This window comes from Lissotriton vulgaris, chromosome 2_1 (assembly GCF_964263255.1).
Source record: "Lissotriton vulgaris chromosome 2_1, aLisVul1.2, whole genome shotgun sequence".
Classification (NCBI taxonomy): Eukaryota; Metazoa; Chordata; class Amphibia; order Caudata; family Salamandridae; genus Lissotriton; species Lissotriton vulgaris.
Window position 1 is genome coordinate 143,418,992 of NC_141687.1, and position 22,219 is coordinate 143,441,210.

Consider the following 22,219-nt stretch of genomic DNA (forward strand, 5'->3'; position numbering starts at 1 on the left):
CTGTTCTCCTTTTTACCAGCAAGGGGCGGTAGTACTACTGATCTTGTTCCGTTGATAGCTAAGACAGGTACTGCTTTTCTGTAAGAAGGCCCAAATTCCTTCTTCACCGCTATTTTTTCTCTGACTAGATCCCCAATCTTTGGAATTCAGACAGGCCTTGCTGGGGCTGGTGGTGCCTCGTCAGTGGTAGCTGGCTGTTGCTTTAACTTTATGTTGCTTATGGATTTTCTTGTTTCATTCAAGTCCTGTAAAACAGCCAAACGATCTTTGATGTCAAAGTCTGTTTTCTTATCTTTTACCACTGATACCTGACTATCTAAGTCCTCAATTCGCATTCTAGTTCCGAACAATAGTTCGTATGGGCTGAAACCTTTTAGAGAATTTCTTGGCAAGTTGTTAAGACTTAACTGGACACTTATTAAATGTTTGACCCACCCAGCACCCGAACCTAATACCTTCGCTGTTATAGATTGCTTTATGTCCCGGTTTTTTCTTTCTACCACACTGTTCCCTTCGGGGTGTGACGGACAAGAATACCGCAACCCAACTCCCATGCTGGTCATGGCCTCCTTATAAGCTCGAGAGCTGAAAGCAGGACCCTGGTCAGAATGGAACATGGCAATTGCGTATGTGCCGATAAAGACTCGCAGATCTTTTATAACCGTTCTGGCGTCAGCCGAGCGCTGGGGGCCACATTTTTTAAGTGGATTTTGTCTTAATGATGTACAATGGGACGCGTTTCTCTTTTTTGATTGCGTGGATAGATCGCCTAATGCTTTCTATTAGGGCTTCTGACACTACACTGGCCGGTTCTCCACTGCGATCTCTATTGCAGTCCTCACAGTTTTTTGCAAACTCATGAATACCTTCACTCATTTCCGGCCACCAGTACTCTGATTCCAATTCTCTCAGAGAGTCCCTGATTGTTTGGTGTCTCAGACCCAACCCCATATGTGCTTCCTGTAATAGGAAACCTCTTCGGTTCCTGTTTGGAATTACCCTATCCCCCACTCCAGGGATTCGAGCAAAAGGAACTGAGTTTGCATCGATTACCTATGCATAATTGAGTGGATAGCTCACGGGTAGTGCTGCAGCCTTTTACGGACGTTTTTACTGCCAGCATGGTTTCCCCGTCTATGTATTTTTCTGAACGCTTTTTTGTGGGTACGGAAGCCGGTTTAGTTGCTTCCGCTGTGGCTGTATTAGCCAATGAATTCCCTGCAACGTGAACGCCATCACGTTGATGACTCAGAGTGTATATCACGTGAGTCTTTTGTAGTTCTTTCTGTAAAAGAGCTACCTGTTTCCAAAGCATTTTATGTTTTATTGTGGCACCTGTGTCATCTTTGTAATCGTTTTCAATCCAGCTCTGCAACTTATTATTGTAAGAGTTGACGCATAAATGCGAATCGCACACGATTAGTGTCGGGAATTCACGTTCTGCAATTTCAAGCGCCATCTTTAAAGATCTGATTTCAGCTCTCTGAGCGAACAGTTTCTTACTGATTCAGTATTTTTTATTTTCGGTCTGAATTTACCGCACAGCCAACGACCTTTAACAATCGCACAGGCTGCATCGTAGGATTTGTTTTCTACGTTGAAATGCTGTACAAATCTATCTGTATAGATTATACAGGCGTACTGTGGGAGAGGCAGAAGTTCGATTGGCAGAGGATATTCTTCTTAATAAGTCAATTCATTCAGTTCTTCGAATTGCGGGGCGAAATAGTATTTCACGTCATCCGCTCCAAGAGAATTTATACACTGTATCCATTTCGGATCCAGTGACACTGTAGGCAGGTTTACGGGGCTGAATAGCGCCTCGAAGGCGGATTCCGCTGTGAGGATATTAATCCTTTTGCCATGTGCTAGCTCTCGTTCATTTGCTATTGCAGTTTTCACTGTTTTCACAGTATTTTCTGTGTGACTGAATGTTTTTTCCGCTTGTGTGTACAAGTGAGATTTAATTGAAATTGGTACCTTTTCTCCCTCATTAGAGGTTAGGTACGTGAATCCGCATCTTCCTGGGATGACTCGGATTACAAGATTGCGTGTGCTGTCACGTGTTTCTAATTTTGTTTTTGCTAACATGTCTGTTTGCAGTGATCTCAAAATTTCTGTGTGTTTTTGAGTCCAATTGATTTGTTTAAAATCAGGTTTAATTAGTTCGTAGAGAGGTTTAACTCTCTCCGCGTAATTTAGAATGTAAGTTCTTCCGAAATTCAGAAAACCTAGAATCGATTGTAAGTTCTTCAGCGTTTTTGGAGCTTGGAGCACAGCGCACTTCTCTAAGAAGTTGTCCGCTAGGCTTTTTCCTTCACTTGATAATTCGTATCCTAAAAATAATACTGTCAGATGGGCAATTCGGGACTTTCTAAAGTTGAATTTGTAACCCTCTGATGCGAACCCAAGTATAATGGTGTTCACTCTTTTCAAGTGAGTCTCCAAGTCGTCGTCTGTGGGATAGATATCATCTACGTAAGATAATGCCTCATCATCATACATTTGTAGTAACTCTGTTACTCTAGCTGAGAATAGTCCTGGGCTGTTCTTGAATCCCTGTGGGAGCCTACAGAAATTTTTCTGTGACCCCATTACTGAGAAAGCGGTCAAGTATCTGCTTTCTGGTGCAATGTTTTGACAAAAGAAACCATTAGATATGTCTAATGTTGTTTTATATTTTTTCCTAACTATGTTATTCATTAGTGGAGCACTATGCAAATTTTGTACTGCAAAAGTTTTGCAACATGCATTAAGGTGTCTGTAGTCCAAAACTAGATATGAATTGTCTGGTTTGGAGACAGGAAACAAAGGATTGTTCTTTTGAGAGGTGCATGTTTCAATCACCCCCTGGTATTCAAGTTGATCTAAAATCTCCCTGACTTGTTTTTTAGCTTCTTGCTTAATGGGATACTGCCTTTGTGCAGTCGGTTGACTTTTTAACTGGATTTTGTGAGGAGGAGAGTCCTCATCCCATCCTACTTGATTTTTATATAATGCCGGTGCCTGGGCCACTGCCCATTTCCTTGGACAAGTATATTTTTTGTTAATCGGAATGTGATTCGAGAAGGCAGGCATAATCATTTCTTCGCCACGAGGGCACTCCCTGACAAACTCTGGGGGCCAATCTTTTTCAGCTAACAGAATATCATAACCTTTTGAGAGTTTATCCCAAAATAGACCTCTTATTTTCCTAGTCTTATCACCCTCTATACGCAATGTTATTTCGTATATCTTATGGGGCACGCTAACTCTGGTGTCGGCAGTTTCAACCTGAATGTATTCATTCGTGTCCACAGTCTCCAGATGACTCATCAGGATATTGCGGGCTATACTGATTTCTGCTGCACTGTCTAACATTGTCTGTGCCCACTCCCCGTTTTTCAACTGTGTCCTCAGTATTCTCGGCATGGTTGATTACTCTAATACTGGCTACCTTCTTTTTCGGAAATTGAGATTTTTTACTCTGAGCAGGTTCCTTGTCTTTGGACTTGGTGTGCTCTCCTGGGTCTGACTGTCCTCTTCTTTCCGATTTCTGCGAAAAAGATCGAGAGGGATGTGTATCAATACTTTGATATCTATCAGGTTTTTTCAAATTATCCCTATTTCTAATGTTATATCTTTTCTCAGAGGGCTCCCTCTGGGGAGACTGGTGTTCTCGAGTTCTTTCCCTCCGTCGAGGAGACCTTCCTCTGGACTGGAAAACTTTTTCCTTGGGAGTGGATTGTTTATTTCCATCCCAGCTCTTTTTAGGAGTGTTTGAATAATTTTTAATAAATAATTTTTCAGGATTTTCGAGTAGTTGGGGCTTTACTGGTTTCCCACCCAAGCTGTCTCTACCTAATTCTTCATAGGATTTCTCTATGATTCTGGCAAGCTCAATTGGTTGATCTGTTATATCTGTTTCCTTCAACTTCTGGCGGATCGCCACAGATGCTGCTTCTCCTTTTATATTGGCTAGTAATATAGCCGAGACCTGCTTGAAGTCTTTCAGTAATTTCATACCAAGAGTTAAAGCAGGTTCTGGACCGTATTCATTCTGAATCTGTTTTAGCACATCTGGTATTACCGCCATAGACGGAACACCATGTGTTTTTGTGTAAATGCAAGCAAAGACTGTACCCCAAGTGTCACAGTCCTCCACGTGTGGTGCGACCCCCATAGGAAGGCAGATGGTTAGGATCCTGTGTTTCTCAATAGGGGTAGTATTCGGAAATACTGCCTCTATTTGAGTGATTTTCTGCGCTAACCAGAAAGGAATTTGTTCCCGTTTTACTGGTGTTTTACCAAGACATGATTGTATGTTCTGTGGTGTAATTTTATTTGTGTTCCCCTGATGAGGGGTCAGCTGTGGAACATTAACAGCTGATTGGACTGTAGCAGTCCGCATTACATATTGGACTAATTGCCTAGGTATTTTGATTAATGTTTTTAGCTGTACTAAAAGTTCTTCTCTAGACATTTTATCAATGTCCGGATGTGGTGTGTAGCTGGCTAGAACCGGCCACGTTGCTCCTGGTCTACCTAGTGGACCGAGCCTGGTAATATGATCATTATGTTTTAGGGCGCCATTAAACCAGAGCAGGTGCTCTTGGAATTTTAATGAGATTTCAATCTCCTCGAAAGGAGCGTACTCTCCTGGTGGATCCCCTATTTTGTAATAGTGGAACTCGTGTGTTGCGGCGTTTGCCGCTGGAAATTTTATCCATGAATAGAATACCTCTGTCTGCCGATTTTCGTGTGCCTCTATCACGAAGACGACTGTGCCACCTTGTGTGGTCAGTCCATTTTCTATAAGTTTTGACGTTATAGATTTTCTTAAATGTGCCGGGATGATTATCGCACCCGGTTCAGTAGTCCCGTCGGGACCCTGCTGAGTCGCATCTACTGCGACATTAGTTCCGTTGTTTTCTACTGACATTTTATAAATGCAGGTTTTGCAGAGCAGGTCTCCAAGGAGACAAAGATTAGGTGCACAATATTTTGGAACACTGTATCCTTCAACGTTAAATAAACCAGAGCTTTACATAGGAATCTCTTCCTACTGAGGTCGGGTGGATTTTAACCTTTCACCCACTCCAGACGTCTATTGGAGTATTTACGGGAGAAAGGGGTCTGTGTGAAAAATGCACGACTGAGTTACTCTAACTTCTTGCGTTAGTTTATCGCCTTACCAAACATTGGGCGCCATGTAGTGTAGTTCCTATTTTCCCAATAGGCCCTGCGCATTGGAATAATATAAACAGTAGTATCGACGTAGAAGTGCGGATCTTCCAGGCCTCTACTGACTATGCTAAACTTAATTGGGTTTGTTACCAACTAGCTCAGAGGTCACTGGAAACTTTCTTGACTGAATAGGAAGTGATCAGCTTCCCTGGCACAGCCAAGAAGGGATTCAGTTTTCCAACAACCGTGCAACATGACAACTTTGCTCCTCAGATAAGAGTCAATCTCTAGCGTCGTGTGAAACAATAGACAGTTATTTTACTCAGTCAGTTGTTGTGCAGATTACTTTCACAATATGTAGAGAATAGAGAGACGGGGCGTTTTCAATAAAAGGTATTATTTATTGAACAGTCTTTCTTCTCATACAAGAGAAATGAATTGCCACAATTGCAAGACTTGTTATTATAAAAAGTGCGTACAGTAAAATGAGTAGTGCGAAATAATACTGTAAAAGCATTGATATGGTTTCTTAGCCATACAATGTTTTAAAATGAATAAAACATATATACATTCATATATACATTAGCTAACGTACTCAACTGGTGCTTCTAACTACCTGACCTAAGCCTAATACTTGGGAGGGAGTAAGTAAGTAACTTTAGTTAAGTTGGTTTTGCCAAGGGTTGCTTCAAGAATTCTCTCTATTATTATTATTATTACATTTCTTATATAGCGCCAGAATCGACCCCCGAAGGGGTATCTCCGCGCTTGCCTTGGGAACCCGTCCTAGTTTTTTCCTGTGAGATAGCCCCTACAGGGCATCCCCAAGGTGAAAGCCAGGCATCCCGCCGCGGGGGGCCGTTGTGGAGATTAAGCAAGCTTAATGCCCAGTGTTGCAGAGTGTGAACCCATGTTTAGGTCAGGCACCGATGCGAGAATTATCGAGTACGTGGACATTTGAGCTCAACACCCTGCCGCGTCGGGAATCGAACCCTGGTCCCGGGTCTGACCTCTGCTTCAGGGTCTGCCTGCTCTAACCAGTGAGCCACACTTCTCCACTGAGCCACACTTCTCCACACCAACACCATACCTCTGGAATAGAATGTTGGAGGGCTTGTATCTCCTTCAGGGGACTCGATATCCCAGTCACTCGCAAGAGTAGGCTGGAAACGCCGGAGCTGGATTTTCTCGGCAGGAGAAAAGACAGCATCTCTCTCAGCGCGTCGAGGAAGAGGAGGAGGGGCAGCGTCCGCGGGCAACTTGCGTCTGCTGGGCTCTGAAGGGGGACAGCTGTTCAGCTCCTGTGTTCACCACACCATCGTTCGCTCGTTAGCAGCGATAGCAGTAGCGATAGTAGCAGCCGTGTTAGGATCAGCTGCATCAGCGATGGTATCATCAGCATTTGCTTAATGCAACGTTGGTAATATTTATACCTGAAAGGTGCCTGGTTTGACGTAAGTTTTTGGACATAAGACGTCAATAAAGATGTCACTAGGAAGTGATCGTCTCTCAGTGCTCATTAGAGTTCTATTACTAATCAAAACATAGGAAGCGGGGCTTTCCCAGGTTGCTGAGTTTTTATCTTGTTGAAGAACTCGGAGTGTAATCTAGGAATCTTAGATAGTGGCCTCCGCTGTGTCATTTGCACTAATGAGCTGCAAAGGAAGTTGCAGAGGAAGCGATTCTGAAATGTGGCTCTGTTCGTGTGAGGCCAGACACTAGTTTCTGAATATTGCATTTGATCGGTTATGCCAATATAGGGGTACAAAGGGATATATATAGGGGCATAAGGTCACAGTATCGATCAGGGTCCTAGATTAGAACGCGACAATACTCAGCTGGTGGTGGCGCTCTCTAATAACATCGAGCAGGATGCCCTTAAGTTTCAGGGTGACCTTGCGGCAGTAGACAAGTGGATGACCGCTAACTGCCTCCAACTGAATTCCAACAAGTAAGAGGTACTGTTAGTAGGTAGGGACCATGGTCTGTGGAGTGATCTATGGTGGCCAGCCAGCTTGGGTATGCCCCCCCCCCCCAAACAAGCAGTAACAAATTCAGGGGTCTGGTTGGACTCATCTTTAAACTTTCGAGTCCAAACTAAAAAAAACAGCAGGGACCTGTTTTGGACTTCTACTGGGGCTCAGCCCATTGCTTGGCTACTTTGACGCATCAACGCGTTAGGTCGTTATTAAGGCAATGGTTTTGTCCAGACTGGATTATGCCTGCTCCCTTTATCTAGGGTCCAAAAAGGTGGAGATTCTGAGGTTGCAAAGGGCACAGAATGCAGCAGCAAGAACACTTCTAGGTCTGCACACGTTTTGCTCTGTGTCCAGCGCCATCCGCCGTCTTCATTGGTTACACTGTGGCCAGGCGTATAGAATTTGAAGCCCTATGTACTTCCTTTAAGGTTTTGAAATCGGCCACGCCTTCTATTCTGGCCAACCTTCTTTCGCCTTATACCCCACCACCGCTCCTTCGCTCACAGGGCCAGCATCTGTTAGTGGTTCCTCGGATACGAAGAGTTTGCGCCAGTGGCCTCTCCTTTCACTACAGAGCTGCCACTTTATGGAATACACTCCCTGTGCAGATTCATGGCCTCAATAATTATTTAGAATTTAGGAAGGCTATTAAAACTTTTCTTTTCCCTTCATCTTAGTCTGTGCTTGTTCTGTTGTTACGTCAGTCCTTTCCTACCAGCGCCGGGACGCCCCTTTGCTAGGGAAGCTGTTGCGCCTTATAAGACACAATACCATAACATAACATAACTTCTTCCATTTACCACTGGATGTTTTTACCCTTCAGGCTTTTTTCTCCCTTGTGAACTGTCTTACGACCTCTGCATACTATGCATTGTTTGCTCTGAGTAGGTGCCCCCTGGTGATAGGAGGCAGCTAATCAAGAAGTAAGGAGCACCAAACTCAAGACAGAAGCTTCAGTCCAGTCCGGAACCTGTCATTCATTCATTGAGCTTTGTCCTAGTTTCCTTAATTTAAGAAACAAAGATTTGATGAAGGAAAATATGTGCTCAGTAGTGTGCTTGCATTTCAAGATCTCAGTGAAATGATCGAAAAAGTAGGTGCTAAATGGGACTGTTAATTTGATATTCAAGGTTTCTATCCCCCCCCCATGCCCCCCCTCCCCAGTTCGGTGCAACTCGTATTTGAGGCCTGATAGAGCCCGCTCACTTTTACCACATTCTACATTTAATCAGCAGGAGCACAATTATCTGAAATGGAGTCATGTTGCAAAGACTGTACATTCACTCTATATATATGTAGTCTCCTGTTTATTTTTCTTTTGGATTACAATGAAGGGATTAATGAGTTAATATTAGCACCCAAGAGATGGTTAATAACATATAATGCACTGTTTCAGCATAACAATTATATATTTGCTAATCTCCATTATTCCTCACTCAGACATTTTCATTGTTTTTATATCTTCATCATATCATTGTTACCATACCAACCAATATTTGATATGGCATTTTAGAACAGCACTAACCTTCTTAAGGCTCTTTAAGAAATGTTGTGGGATTGGCCCTCCAGGTTCAGTTGTAAGCCAAACGCAAAAATGGTTCTCCTCCTTATGAGACTCTGTGGAAAAATAGGTGGAGAGTGTGATCCAAGAGTGTTCTCTTTTCAATTGAATGTTCTACTACTGCCAACCAAGCACAGTTCATTTGAATACTTTACAGGAAACATGGCCTACTTGACACAAGGTGAATCTTACTACAAATTACATGCCTAAAATATCCAGAACAGGCACTTCTTCTGGAGACTCCTTCTTGGCTAATTTGCAGCAGATCTAAACTCCTTGTGTGCTTCCGTCCGACGTTATGGTGGGTGTGTGCTGACGACGGCCTGGGCAGTCCGAATCCTGCCCACTAATTAAAACCCCGCACAGCGAGAAAATTTGCACCATGCGTAAGCGGTTAATGTAGAGGACTATCTACCTGGACAAACGAAAAATTTCTGAGAAATGGTATGGTCCAGACCTAACGGTTGCTAAAAGAAAATGTACCACACTGGAACATAAATGGAGATTAAGTAAAATGCCCGAAGACAGAGCTACTTATAAACACCAGCTGAAAGTATACAATTCAGCTATACGGAAAGCAAAGAAAGATTATTTTTCGCAAAAGATACTAGACAATAGAAACTCCTCCAAGGAGCTTTTTAAAATAGTAAAAGAAGTTTTTACCCCCCCTAGCCTCACCTAAATTTGACTCCCTCACAGGAGAACAACTCTAAAATTAGTAACTTTTTTAGTGAAAAAATAGATAAAATCTATGCTTTCTTTGTAAACAATAGCCAGGATCATGTAGAGTATTACGTTGATCCCACCCTGCAGGCTAGCTGTGCTACTTTCGGCCCTTTTTCTGAAGAAGAAGTTAGCAAGGCTATGTTAGAAATCAAGTCAGGATCCCCATGGGATGTTTGTCCACACCATATTTTCTCTCAATTTACACCCGTCATTTGTCCAGCAGTAACGAAAGCTCTCAATTTGTCCCCAGATCAAGCTGAATTCCCAGAAGTCTGGAAAAATGCAGCAGTAATATCACTATTAAAAAAAGCCGGTGCGGATGTAATCGACCCGGCTAACTATCGCCCCATCTCACAGCTACCATATCTATCAAAGGTTTTGGAAAGATTGGTAACTAAACAGTTGTCAAATATTTTGGAAACTAACAATTTGCTGGACATTTCTCAGACTGGTTTCAGATCTAATAACAGTACTGAGACAACGCTTCTTGCTGTGACGGACGATATTCGAATGCAGATTGATAAAGGAAAAACGGTCGCCCTGATATTACTAGACTTATCAGCGGCGTTTGATACGGTATCCTGCAATCTGTTAATAAATATTCTGGCTGCTAAAGGAATACAAGACAAAGCCCTGAATTGGCTGGAATCTTTTCTTTCAAATAGATCCCAGTCTATCTGTTCAGGAAATTTTACCTCCACTTCTCGGAAGATCAAATATGGGGTGCCACAGGGAGCAACATTAAGCCCGATATTGTTTAATGTTTATGTATCCTCTCTGGCGTCTATTGGCAAAAAATGGGGTATCAATATTTGCTCATACGTTGACGATACACAACTGATGGTAACCCTTAATGACGAAGAGGACGCCAAAAATAGGCTGCATAATTGTTTGTCAGAGCTATTTAATTGGATGCATGGTCACTACTTGAAATTAAATGCAGACAAGTCAGAAATTCTTTTATTCAGCGGATCCAAACAGCTCTGGGACAATTCTTGGTGGCCAAATACTTTAGGCACTCCACCTAACCCAACCCTGACCGCTAGAAACCTGGGAATCTATATGGACACTACTTTATCTATGAATCACCATGTTACCACAATATGTGGCAAAGGATTTGCCATATTAAAAATGCTGAAACGCGTTTTTCCTTGGATTCCGATTGAATGCAGACAGATTTTAGTCCAGTCATTACTGATTAGTAGGCTGGACTACGGCAACTCGCTGTTTGTCGGTATGGCAGACTATCTATTTTCAAAACTACAGCTTGTCCAGAACGCGGCAGCCAAAGCTGTCTGCGACAAGAAAAAGTACGATTCTGCTACAAACTGCTTGAGAGCGTTACACTGGCTGCCCATGAGGCAAAGAGCATCTTTTAAAATGCTATGCATTGCTCACAAAACTTTGCATAATACTGGTCCTAACATTCTGCGGAATAGAATCAAGTTTTATGCACCAGCTCGGAACTTACGTTCACAAGCCACAGCCAAAGAAGTCACTACACAAGTAAAACGATCTAGGATGGGTGGACGTGCCTTTTCGCACCTAGCCGCCAATTGTTGGAATGATCTGCCTATAGATCTACGGTGTATGGATTGTTACCCCACTTTCAGGAAAAAATTAAAAACTGCACTATTCCCTAAAATAGAATAAATATTAGCCTCTAGCAATTGCTCATAGTTTGCTGCTCAATCTTAGCGCCGTGATATCCTGCTCGGATGAATGTTGCGCTTTAGAAGCACAAACATAACATAACATAACAAAGTCCATTCTACACTTTTTTTCTTTCTTTGCCCAGAGAACCCCACATAGGGATGATTGTCAACCCAATAATCTTTTCTGTGACTAATGAAAAAACTCAACGCTCTTTTTCGATCGAACACCCTTTTGTAGAACAACCACCCTAATCCTCAGCACCAGTTTGTCCTGAAAGAAGATGGTGTATGGTGGCTGCTCTGAAAGTTATAACCATGAAAAAGACCGACTTTGGAGTCAGGAAACATAAAAGGCAGCTGTGCAGCAGATCAAAATTGGGCACAGAAGAAAAGTAAGGACTAAATGAAAATTCCAATCTTGCATCCTGAAGAGTTTAGGAGGAAACCTTTGAACTAAGCCTTTAAGAAATTAAACCTCATCATAACAGGTGATTAGACTGGTCCATTAAACGCAAAAAGGCTGAAAGGGCCAGCAAATAACCTTTAACAGCACAAATGGAAGTCCTTGCTGGGCCAATAAGAAGATAAATGACAATACAGCTAGGGAGGAGCAGTGGGGAGGCACACACAACTGCTGTGCTCCATTCTAGGTGGAATGCTCTATGAGAGAAAGCCTTCTTGGGAACTTCATTGCACAAACGTGTTCTCGACAGGAGCAAAGAGATCGAGCCACGGTTCTCCCCGGTGCAGGAAGACATCATGTGTGACCTCCCGGTGTAATTGCCACTTATGATCTGCTAGGTGTCACTGGCTGAGTTTGTTCACCCTAGCATTTAAAGATTCCACCAGGTAGTACACTATCATGGAAATGCCCTGACGGGTCAGCCAGCCCCAAGGGCGAAGGCATCTTGGCACAGGGCCCACGATCCCACCCAGCCCAGCTTGTTGCAATACCACATGGCGATAGTGTTATCCTTGAGGACATGAACCAGCCTCCCCTTGATGGACAGCAGGAAAACTCTGAACGCACAGCGGATGGCCCACAACTCCAACTGGTTGATGTGGAGATAGGTCTCTGTCGGAGACCAAATTTCTCGGATCTCTAACCTCTTTCAGCTTACCTCCCCATCCTGGTAGTGATGCACTTGTCATCAACGCCAGCTCTAGGTGAGGTGTTTGCCAGTGGTCCAATTCAATTGCAGTTGAGCAGAAACCCTACTGATCTCTGGAAACCTGAATAGAATCTGTCAGGTTTCCTTGGTTCTGGGTCCACTGAGCATTAGATCCCACTGCAGAGCCACATATGCCACTTGGCATGATCAAAAAGCAGGATGCAGGAAGCATTAACAAAAACTTCAGTGGTGACAGCAGGAAGTGGTGCATTTTAGAGAATTGGGCAGAAGGCGGCCAGAAAGTAAAATTGATCAAACCATTCTTGGCTTACACAATGTACATTAAATTGGGAATTTTAACTCCTCACTTTATTGTTAAATAAAAAGCATTAGAGACTTTAACGTAAATATCTTTTAGTTGCAGTAAGGGTAAAGAGGTACCTTTGACCCGTGCTAGTGTTAAAAATGGTGCAAAAAGTGGTATCTGTGGCTGTTTGAACATGACCACCCGTAAGTCGAATGCAAACTGTACTCACTCTGGTTTTTGTAGAGGTGCTTCATTCAGTTTTAAGTTTCTGTTTTATTACATTTTGGCACAATTGTGCCTTTGTAAGAAAATGTTGACAACATTGGACAATATAGCAAACAGGATGGGTCCGATGAATGTACACATTGTAACTCTAAATCATTTATAGGGCTGGATGCGACTGCCACCGTTGCGGTCGCATAATGTATCTCTGACAAGTAACTGTTTGCATTTCCCAGCACTACGTGGCAGGCAATACACGGTGCCTGTGACCTGGTGCAGGGAGGTGTAGGGGGGTACCATAGGTACCAACCCTGTGCACACCCACCTCCCCCCCCCAACACAAGGGGGGCCCCTAAATGCAAACCCTGCCAGCCTGTGAATGGCGTTTTCCCCGCCATACACCTGCTGGTGGGGGGGCAGCATCATAATATGGCGGACAGTGCCTGTTAGGCACCGCCCCCATATTGTTGATGCAGGGTGGGTCTGCCAGGCAATCGTAACTATTGCCTATGGCGGACCAATGGCGGACGGACTTTGTGTCTGCCAGCACACCGCCCGCGATTGTACTTTGGCGGGCGCAGAAATGCCTTACGATGGCATCAACCATCGTAATCACCGCCATTGTAATGATCCCCATAGTTTTTAAAAATATAGAAGTCATTAATATTGTTTGCAAATATATAGTTGTTTAAAATATCGTTTTTTCATTTAGTGTTATGTATTTTAGTTTATATTTTAAATGTATGTGATATATTTGTTTGTATAAATATTGTTTATATTTTTTAGTATATGTGTTAAATTAGTTATCAATTTTATTTTAATTACATTTTGAGTGTTTTAGTTCTGTAGCGGGTTGTGGGTTTATAGGGAAATAGGGTGGGAAGTAATAAATATATATATATATATATATATATATATATATATATATATATATGTTCCTCAAAAAGCTCTCCAGTTTAAGGACGCCACTCCACAGGCAAGTTGGTTTTCAAACCCTTTTATTTGGGAAACTGCACACAACGTCCGATTTTACATTTCCCCAACGCGTTTCAAAGCACACCAGCTTCTTCCTCAGGGGGGGGCAGCATCCGGTGAATCACGGCGTCACAACTATTCTTTTCCCTTTAATGCATGCTTATCTCTAATGATGCATGCTGGTAGATGTGACCGTCAATCCCCTCCATTAGGGTCCGTGTTTTCTTTCACCAGTGATTAAAGTTGCTTTTAAATTCATTTCAACCTCAAATGGACTCCGGACCTGTGGTGCCTTTCCCTTTCCAAAACTGCCTCCACTGTTAATCACAGCCAGAATGTGGGCCGGCTGTGCAGACCTGCTTCTCCGCTGCTCGCAGGCGGTGCATCCTCCACGGCTGAGAAAACCGTGATTAAATGTTCCTCAAAAAGCTCTCCAGTTTAAGGACGCCACTCCACAGGCAAGTTGGTTTTCAAACCCTTTTATTTGGGAAACTGCACACAACGTCCGATTTTACATTTCCCCAACGCGTTTCAAAGCACACCAGCTTCTTCCTCAGGGGGGGGCAGCATCCGGTGAATCACGGCGTCACAACTATTCTTTTCCCTTTAATGCATGCTTATCTCTAATGATGCATGCTGGTAGATGTGACCGTCAATCCCCTCCATTAGGGTCCGTGTTTTCTTTCACCAGTGATTAAAGTTGCTTTTAAATTCATTTCAACCTCAAATGGACTCCGGACCTGTGGTGCCTTTCCCTTTCCAAAACTGCCTCCACTGTTAATCACAGCCAGAATGTGGGCCGGCTGTGCAGACCTGCTTCTCCGCTGCTCGCAGGCGGTGCATCCTCCACGGCTGAGAAAACCGTGATTAAATGTTCCTCAAAAAGCTCTCCAGTTTAAGGACGCCACTCCACAGGCAAGTTGGTTTTCAAACCCTTTTATTTGGGAAACTGCACACAACGTCCGATTTTACATTTCCCCAACGCGTTTCAAAGCACACCAGCTTCTTCCTCAGGGGGGGGCAGCATCCGGTGAATCACGGCGTCACAACTATTCTTTTCCCTTTAATGCATGCTTATCTCTAATGATGCATGCTGGTAGATGTGACCGTCAATCCCCTCCATTAGGGTCCGTGTTTTCTTTCACCAGTGATTAAAGTTGCTTTTAAATTCATTTCAACCTCAAATGGACTCCGGACCTGTGGTGCCTTTCCCTTTCCAAAACTGCCTCCACTGTTAATCACAGCCAGAATGTGGGCCGGCTGTGCAGACCTGCTTCTCCGCTGCTCGCAGGCGGTGCATCCTCCACGGCTGAGAAAACCGTGATTAAATGTTCCTCAAAAAGCTCTCCAGTTTAAGGACGCCACTCCACAGGCAAGTTGGTTTTCAAACCCTTTTATTTGGGAAACTGCACACAACGTCCGATTTTACATTTCCCCAACGCGTTTCAAAGCACACCAGCTTCTTCCTCAGGGGGGGGCAGCATCCGGTGAATCACGGCGTCACAACTATTCTTTTCCCTTTAATGCATGCTTATCTCTAATGATGCATGCTGGTAGATGTGACCGTCAATCCCCTCCATTAGGGTCCGTGTTTTCTTTCACCAGTGATTAAAGTTGCTTTTAAATTCATTTCAACCTCAAATGGACTCCGGACCTGTGGTGCCTTTCCCTTTCCAAAACTGCCTCCACTGTTAATCACAGCCAGAATGTGGGCCGGCTGTGCAGACCTGCTTCTCCGCTGCTCGCAGGCGGTGCATCCTCCACGGCTGAGAAAACCGTGATTAAATGTTCCTCAAAAAGCTCTCCAGTTTAAGGACGCCACTCCACAGGCAAGTTGGTTTTCAAACCCTTTTATTTGGGAAACTGCACACAACGTCCGATTTTACATTTCCCCAACGCGTTTCAAAGCACACCAGCTTCTTCCTCAGGGGGGGGCAGCATCCGGTGAATCACGGCGTCACAACTATTCTTTTCCCTTTAATGCATGCTTATCTCTAATGATGCATGCTGGTAGATGTGACCGTCAATCCCCTCCATTAGGGTCCGTGTTTTCTTTCACCAGTGATTAAAGTTGCTTTTAAATTCATTTCAACCTCAAATGGACTCCGGACCTGTGGTGCCTTTCCCTTTCCAAAACTGCCTCCACTGTTAATCACAGCCAGAATGTGGGCCGGCTGTGCAGACCTGCTTCTCCGCTGCTCGCAGGCGGTGCATCCTCCACGGCTGAGAAAACCGTGATTAAATGTTCCTCAAAAAGCTCTCCAGTTTAAGGACGCCACTCCACAGGCAAGTTGGTTTTCAAACCCTTTTATTTGGGAAACTGCACACAACGTCCGATTTTACATTTCCCCAACGCGTTTCAAAGCACACCAGCTTCTTCCTCAAGGGGATTGACGGTCACATCTACCAGCATGCATCATTAGAGATAAGCATGCATTAAAGGGAAAAGAATAGTTGTGACGCCGTGATTCACCGGATGCTGCCCCCCCCTGAGGAAGAAGCTGGTGTGCTTTGAAACGCGTTGGGGAAATGTAAAATCGGACGTTGTGTGCAGTTTCCCAAATAAAAGGGTTTGAAAACCAACTTGCCTGTGGAGTGGCGTCCTTAAACTGGAGAGCTTTTTGAGGAACATTTAATCACGGTTTTCTCAGCCGTGGAGGATGCACCGCCTGCGAGCAGCGGAGAAGCAGGTCTGCACAGCCGGCCCACATTCTGGCTGTGATTAACAGTGGAGGCAGTTTTGGAAAGGGAAAGGCACCACAGGTCCGGAGTCCATTTGAGGTTGAAATGAATTTAAAAGCAACTTTAATCACTGGTGAAAGAAAACACGGACCCTAATGGAGGGGATTGACGGTCACATCTACCAGCATGCATCATTAGAGATAAGCATGCATTAAAGGGAAAAGAATAGTTGTGACGCCGTGATTCACCGGATGCTGCCCCCCCCTGAGGAAGAAGCTGGTGTGCTTTGAAACGCGTTGGGGAAATGTAAAATCGGACGTTGTGTGCAGTTTCCCAAATAAAAGGGTTTGAAAACCAACTTGCCTGTGGAGTGGCGTCCTTAAACTGGAGAGCTTTTTGAGGAACATTTAATCACGGTTTTCTCAGCCGTGGAGGATGCACCGCCTGCGAGCAGCGGAGAAGCAGGTCTGCACAGCCGGCCCACATTCTGGCTGTGATTAACAGTGGAGGCAGTTTTGGAAAGGGAAAGGCACCACAGGTCCGGAGTCCATTTGAGGTTGAAATGAATTTAAAAGCAACTTTAATCACTGGTGAAAGAAAACACGGACCCTAATGGAGGGGATTGACGGTCACATCTACCAGCATGCATCATTAGAGATAAGCATGCATTAAAGGGAAAAGAATAGTTGTGACGCCGTGATTCACCGGATGCTGCCCCCCCCTGAGGAAGAAGCTGGTGTGCTTTGAAACGCGTTGGGGAAATGTAAAATCGGACGTTGTGTGCAGTTTCCCAAATAAAAGGGTTTGAAAACCAACTTGCCTGTGGAGTGGCGTCCTTAAACTGGAGAGCTTTTTGAGGAACATTTAATCACGGTTTTCTCAGCCGTGGAGGATGCACCGCCTGCGAGCAGCGGAGAAGCAGGTCTGCACAGCCGGCCCACATTCTGGCTGTGATTAACAGTGGAGGCAGTTTTGGAAAGGGAAAGGCACCACAGGTCCGGAGTCCATTTGAGGTTGAAATGAATTTAAAAGCAACTTTAATCACTGGTGAAAGAAAACACGGACCCTAATGGAGGGGATTGACGGTCACATCTACCAGCATGCATCATTAGAGATAAGCATGCATTAAAGGGAAAAGAATAGTTGTGACGCCGTGATTCACCGGATGCTGCCCCCCCCTGAGGAAGAAGCTGGTGTGCTTTGAAACGCGTTGGGGAAATGTAAAATCGGACGTTGTGTGCAGTTTCCCAAATAAAAGGGTTTGAAAACCAACTTGCCTGTGGAGTGGCGTCCTTAAACTGGAGAGCTTTTTGAGGAACATTTAATCACGGTTTTCTCAGCCGTGGAGGATGCACCGCCTGCGAGCAGCGGAGAAGCAGGTCTGCACAGCCGGCCCACATTCTGGCTGTGATTAACAGTGGAGGCAGTTTTGGAAAGGGAAAGGCACCACAGGTCCGGAGTCCATTTGAGGTTGAAATGAATTTAAAAGCAACTTTAATCACTGGTGAAAGAAAACACGGACCCTAATGGAGGGGATTGACGGTCACATCTACCAGCATGCATCATTAGAGATAAGCATGCATTAAAGGGAAAAGAATAGTTGTGACGCCGTGATTCACCGGATGCTGCCCCCCCCTGAGGAAGAAGCTGGTGTGCTTTGAAACGCGTTGGGGAAATGTAAAATCGGACGTTGTGTGCAGTTTCCCAAATAAAAGGGTTTGAAAACCAACTTGCCTGTGGAGTGGCGTCCTTAAACTGGAGAGCTTTTTGAGGAACATTTAATCACGGTTTTCTCAGCCGTGGAGGATGCACCGCCTGCGAGCAGCGGAGAAGCAGGTCTGCACAGCCGGCCCACATTCTGGCTGTGATTAACAGTGGAGGCAGTTTTGGAAAGGGAAAGGCACCACAGGTCCGGAGTCCATTTGAGGTTGAAATGAATTTAAAAGCAACTTTAATCACTGGTGAAAGAAAACACGGACCCTAATGGAGGGGATTGACGGTCACATCTACCAGCATGCATCATTAGAGATAAGCATGCATTAAAGGGAAAAGAATAGTTGTGACGCCGTGATTCACCGGATGCTGCCCCCCCCTGAGGAAGAAGCTGGTGTGCTTTGAAACGCGTTGGGGAAATGTAAAATCGGACGTTGTGTGCAGTTTCCCAAATAAAAGGGTTTGAAAACCAACTTGCCTGTGGAGTGGCGTCCTTAAACTGGAGAGCTTTTTGAGGAACATTTAATCACGGTTTTCTCAGCCGTGGAGGATGCACCGCCTGCGAGCAGCGGAGAAGCAGGTCTGCACAGCCGGCCCACATTCTGGCTGTGATTAACAGTGGAGGCAGTTTTGGAAAGGGAAAGGCACCACAGGTCCGGAGTCCATTTGAGGTTGAAATGAATTTAAAAGCAACTTTAATCACTGGTGAAAGAAAACACGGACCCTAATGGAGGGGATTGACGGTCACATCTACCAGCATGCATCATTAGAGATAAGCATGCATTAAAGGGAAAAGAATAGTTGTGACGCCGTGATTCACCGGATGCTGCCCCCCCCTGAGGAAGAAGCTGGTGTGCTTTGAAACGCGTTGGGGAAATGTAAAATCGGACGTTGTGTGCAGTTTCCCAAATAAAAGGGTTTGAAAACCAACTTGCCTGTGGAGTGGCGTCCTTAAACTGGAGAGCTTTTTGAGGAACATATATATATATATATATATATATATATATATATATATATATATATATATATATATATGTGTGTGTGTGCGTATATTTTTATATAAGTTTAAAATTATAAAAAATACATATGTATATATTTATATATTTCTGTATATTGATTCTTATGAATGTTTGCACTGCATTTACTGTGATGTATCGGGGCTGAGTGCTGGGATGGGAGGCAGTATGCGCCCACCCTCCTCTTGTTAGGGTGTGTGTGTTCACTTCTTCCAGCAGAGTGCAAGGAGACTTGAGTAGTTTTAAGAAAAACCTAGAGGCACAAAACCCCATTTTGTTTGCGATTGCGCACACAAAGTCACATTTATGAAGAGAATTTTATCCTGCCTGATAATTTACTTTATTACTAAATATCCACTGACGTGCAGCCTCACCACAATTATTGCATTTTCCAGAGCTAGATCGGTTAGTGAAGCTCTATGAAAGTGTTTTGTTGCCTGTAATGTGTTCCCCCAGCTCAGTCCCTGATGACCGTGTACAGTTCTTGAACACCTCCAATACAACCTCATCACAACTGGAAGCTACACTGGGCTGTGTAATGACGCTGTTATGAGTCCAGGCAAAGAGTCGAAGTTTTCGACCGGCGCTGAGGGAGACCCCACCGGCGTGTTTCAAGTCAGAGTACCCTCTACCTCATTGAGTCCCGAAGGCGCTCGAGGGGGAGGCATGGACCCTTAAAAGGCCTGCATGGTATGAAAGTATGCTTGCATCTGGATCATAGTCTCCCTGGCTCAAAGCTAAGGAGGGAGGCTCGGGGTCAACTCTTGTGCTACATCCTCCGGGAAGGAACAAGAGGAACCTGCAACCCCGTCATGGCGCAATGAGGCCAAAGGTCTCCGTGATCTTGATCCCTTACGACGTGATTTTCGTGACTTGGGTGAGCGGCGCCACAGGAACTGATCCTGGAAGGGCTCCTTGAACGGACCCGGGCAGGAACCTCAGACCAGGAAGGAGACCGATGTCTTCTGGACTCCGACCTTTAGAGCCGCATCAGCAGGAACTTCATCTGCCTTTCCCGCAAGGCCTTAGGCTTTAGCCGCTTACAGGCATCACACTCCTTAGAGTCGTGGTGCTCGGCACATGCAGATGGGATGGGGATCCGTAGCCGACATATGTCGAGTACAGGTCTCACATGACTTAAAACCCAAAGCCATAGGCACACTGTTCCCTAGCGCAAAAAGGCATCGAAGTAGACCAGAACACAAAATAAGTGGGGAATCGCTTCTCCAGATCCACGTTGCAGTGTGGAAGAAACTGGCGTCCACGTGCCAGAGGGGATTGATAGGGCTCCACTGATGTCATGGCAGCAGTCGACGCCATCACGAAGCAGTATTACGTCATCCCCCGGCATGCAGAGTTACTGCAAAAAAAATTCTGGATCCAGACAGGCGCCTGGGGAGAATTCAAAAGTTAAGGAATCCTCGGCTAGATATCTCTAGCTATAAAACTCACTCTGATTTATTGTTCATTCACACATACCCCAGACCCGTTTCAGTAAGCTGAACAGCTGGCCGAAGTGTTTAATTAAACCATCTGATCCTATTTTGCCAAATGCCTCTTGTCCTCTGTTTTTTCAAGAAAAACTCATACTTGAGCAACAGAACTACCTCACCTTCAACCATGCGCAGCAAGATCAACCCCTACCCTAACACATAAAAAACTACTACAACAAGAACTTGAAACTCTCACCCCTGGACATCTGATTGGGTGCAACACCATTAAGCTTTGGGCTGCGCTAAGACTACTTTATTACGAAGTATGGGCAACTACCTCAAGCGTAGCACTATTTTCTGAAACCTGCTGAAGCATTTTTGTGTGCTTGCCTTGCCCCTTGTTGTATGTAGAAGACACCTCAGCCACCGTAAAGAAGTGAAAGTCTCTGAGCTGATTCTCTGATGGCTCAGCGTTTCTCGGTGGAATACAACATGTCAGGTAGTCCTGCCTCTACTGTAGATGTTGATGTGTCCCCCAGACTCCCATAGGGGCAGGAGGGATGACTCCATCCAGCAGCTGATGTCCTCCAATGGGGTTGGTATGGGCTACATGCTGACCTTGACCTTCTCCACCAATCCCGTTGGCATGCCATGCACTATCCCGCTGCAGGACTCACTCTTGACTTGAAGGACAGAAACTTGGGGCCCTATTCACAAAATGTATCTGAGACAAAATCCTAACTTGACAACTTTTGGTATTAACAAACCGCATTTAGGAGTAGTAAAGTTAGGATTTTGTTGCAGTTTAACTTAAGTTTTGGTTTTAAGTAAGTAAGTTTAAGTAAGTTTCGGTCTTAAGTAAATCTTAAGACCGAAACTGAAGTTTAACTAAGACAAAATCCTAACTTTACTACTCCTAAGTGCTCTTTGTAAATACAGAAAGTCGTAAAGTTAGGATTTTGTCTCAGTTAAACTTAAGTTTTGGTCTTGCCCTTTGTGAATACCGAAAGTCTTAAAGTTAGGATTTTGTCTCAGATTACTTTTGTGAATCGGCCTTTTTATCTGAAGGAAGAGGAGCAGGTGGCACAATGCATCCCTATAGGGCTACCTCTGTCACCTCCTCATGTGACTCAAACTCACGAGCTAAAGGAGCTTATCACCAGCTTTTAGCAGGTGGTACGTTCCCTATCAAGAGCTTTAAAACATGAAGCACTAATGAGAAATGGGCACAAAATCTGAGCGTATATGTTAATTCTCCATGTTTTTTAACCACTCATATGAAACCAGAGCAAATTTTAGACTTGACACCTGACGCAATTACTACAAGAACTGCGGCGGTTTTGCTCCCGGTATTTCCATGAACGTAAAAGACAGGGAAAACAATTCAAAAAAGGAAATACATGTCCCAGTCCGTACAGCCGCTTGAGAAAGCATCAAGCTCCTTAAAATGTGTAATGCGCACCAGCAAGATATATCTTAGATGACGTTAAAATGGCACTAACAGCCAGATATGTCAGTCTAATTCCGATGCTGGTTGAATGTATGATCGGTTCCAAACCATGCTTTAAAAAACAAGAAAAATGTTGTGCTACATTTGTTCTAAAGAGAAGCAATAAAACATCATACTAGTTTACCTGCTTTTCCTACAATATCACAAACATGCCTTAGAGAT

At 44.4% G+C, this 22,219-nt stretch overlaps 1 protein-coding gene across 1 annotated transcript in view; it reads right to left on the reverse strand.

Annotated features, from left to right (window-relative positions):
- LOC147729701 (dynein axonemal heavy chain 17-like) overlaps window positions 1-22,219 on the reverse strand; it is a 1,258,223-nt gene that overhangs the window by 249,999 nt on the left and 986,005 nt on the right. The window contains exon 41 of the mRNA XM_086954021.1: window positions 8,671-8,762. Within this exon, the coding sequence (XP_086810147.1) occupies window positions 8,671-8,762 (92 nt within the window). The remainder of the gene's footprint in view (window positions 1-8,670; window positions 8,763-22,219) is intronic.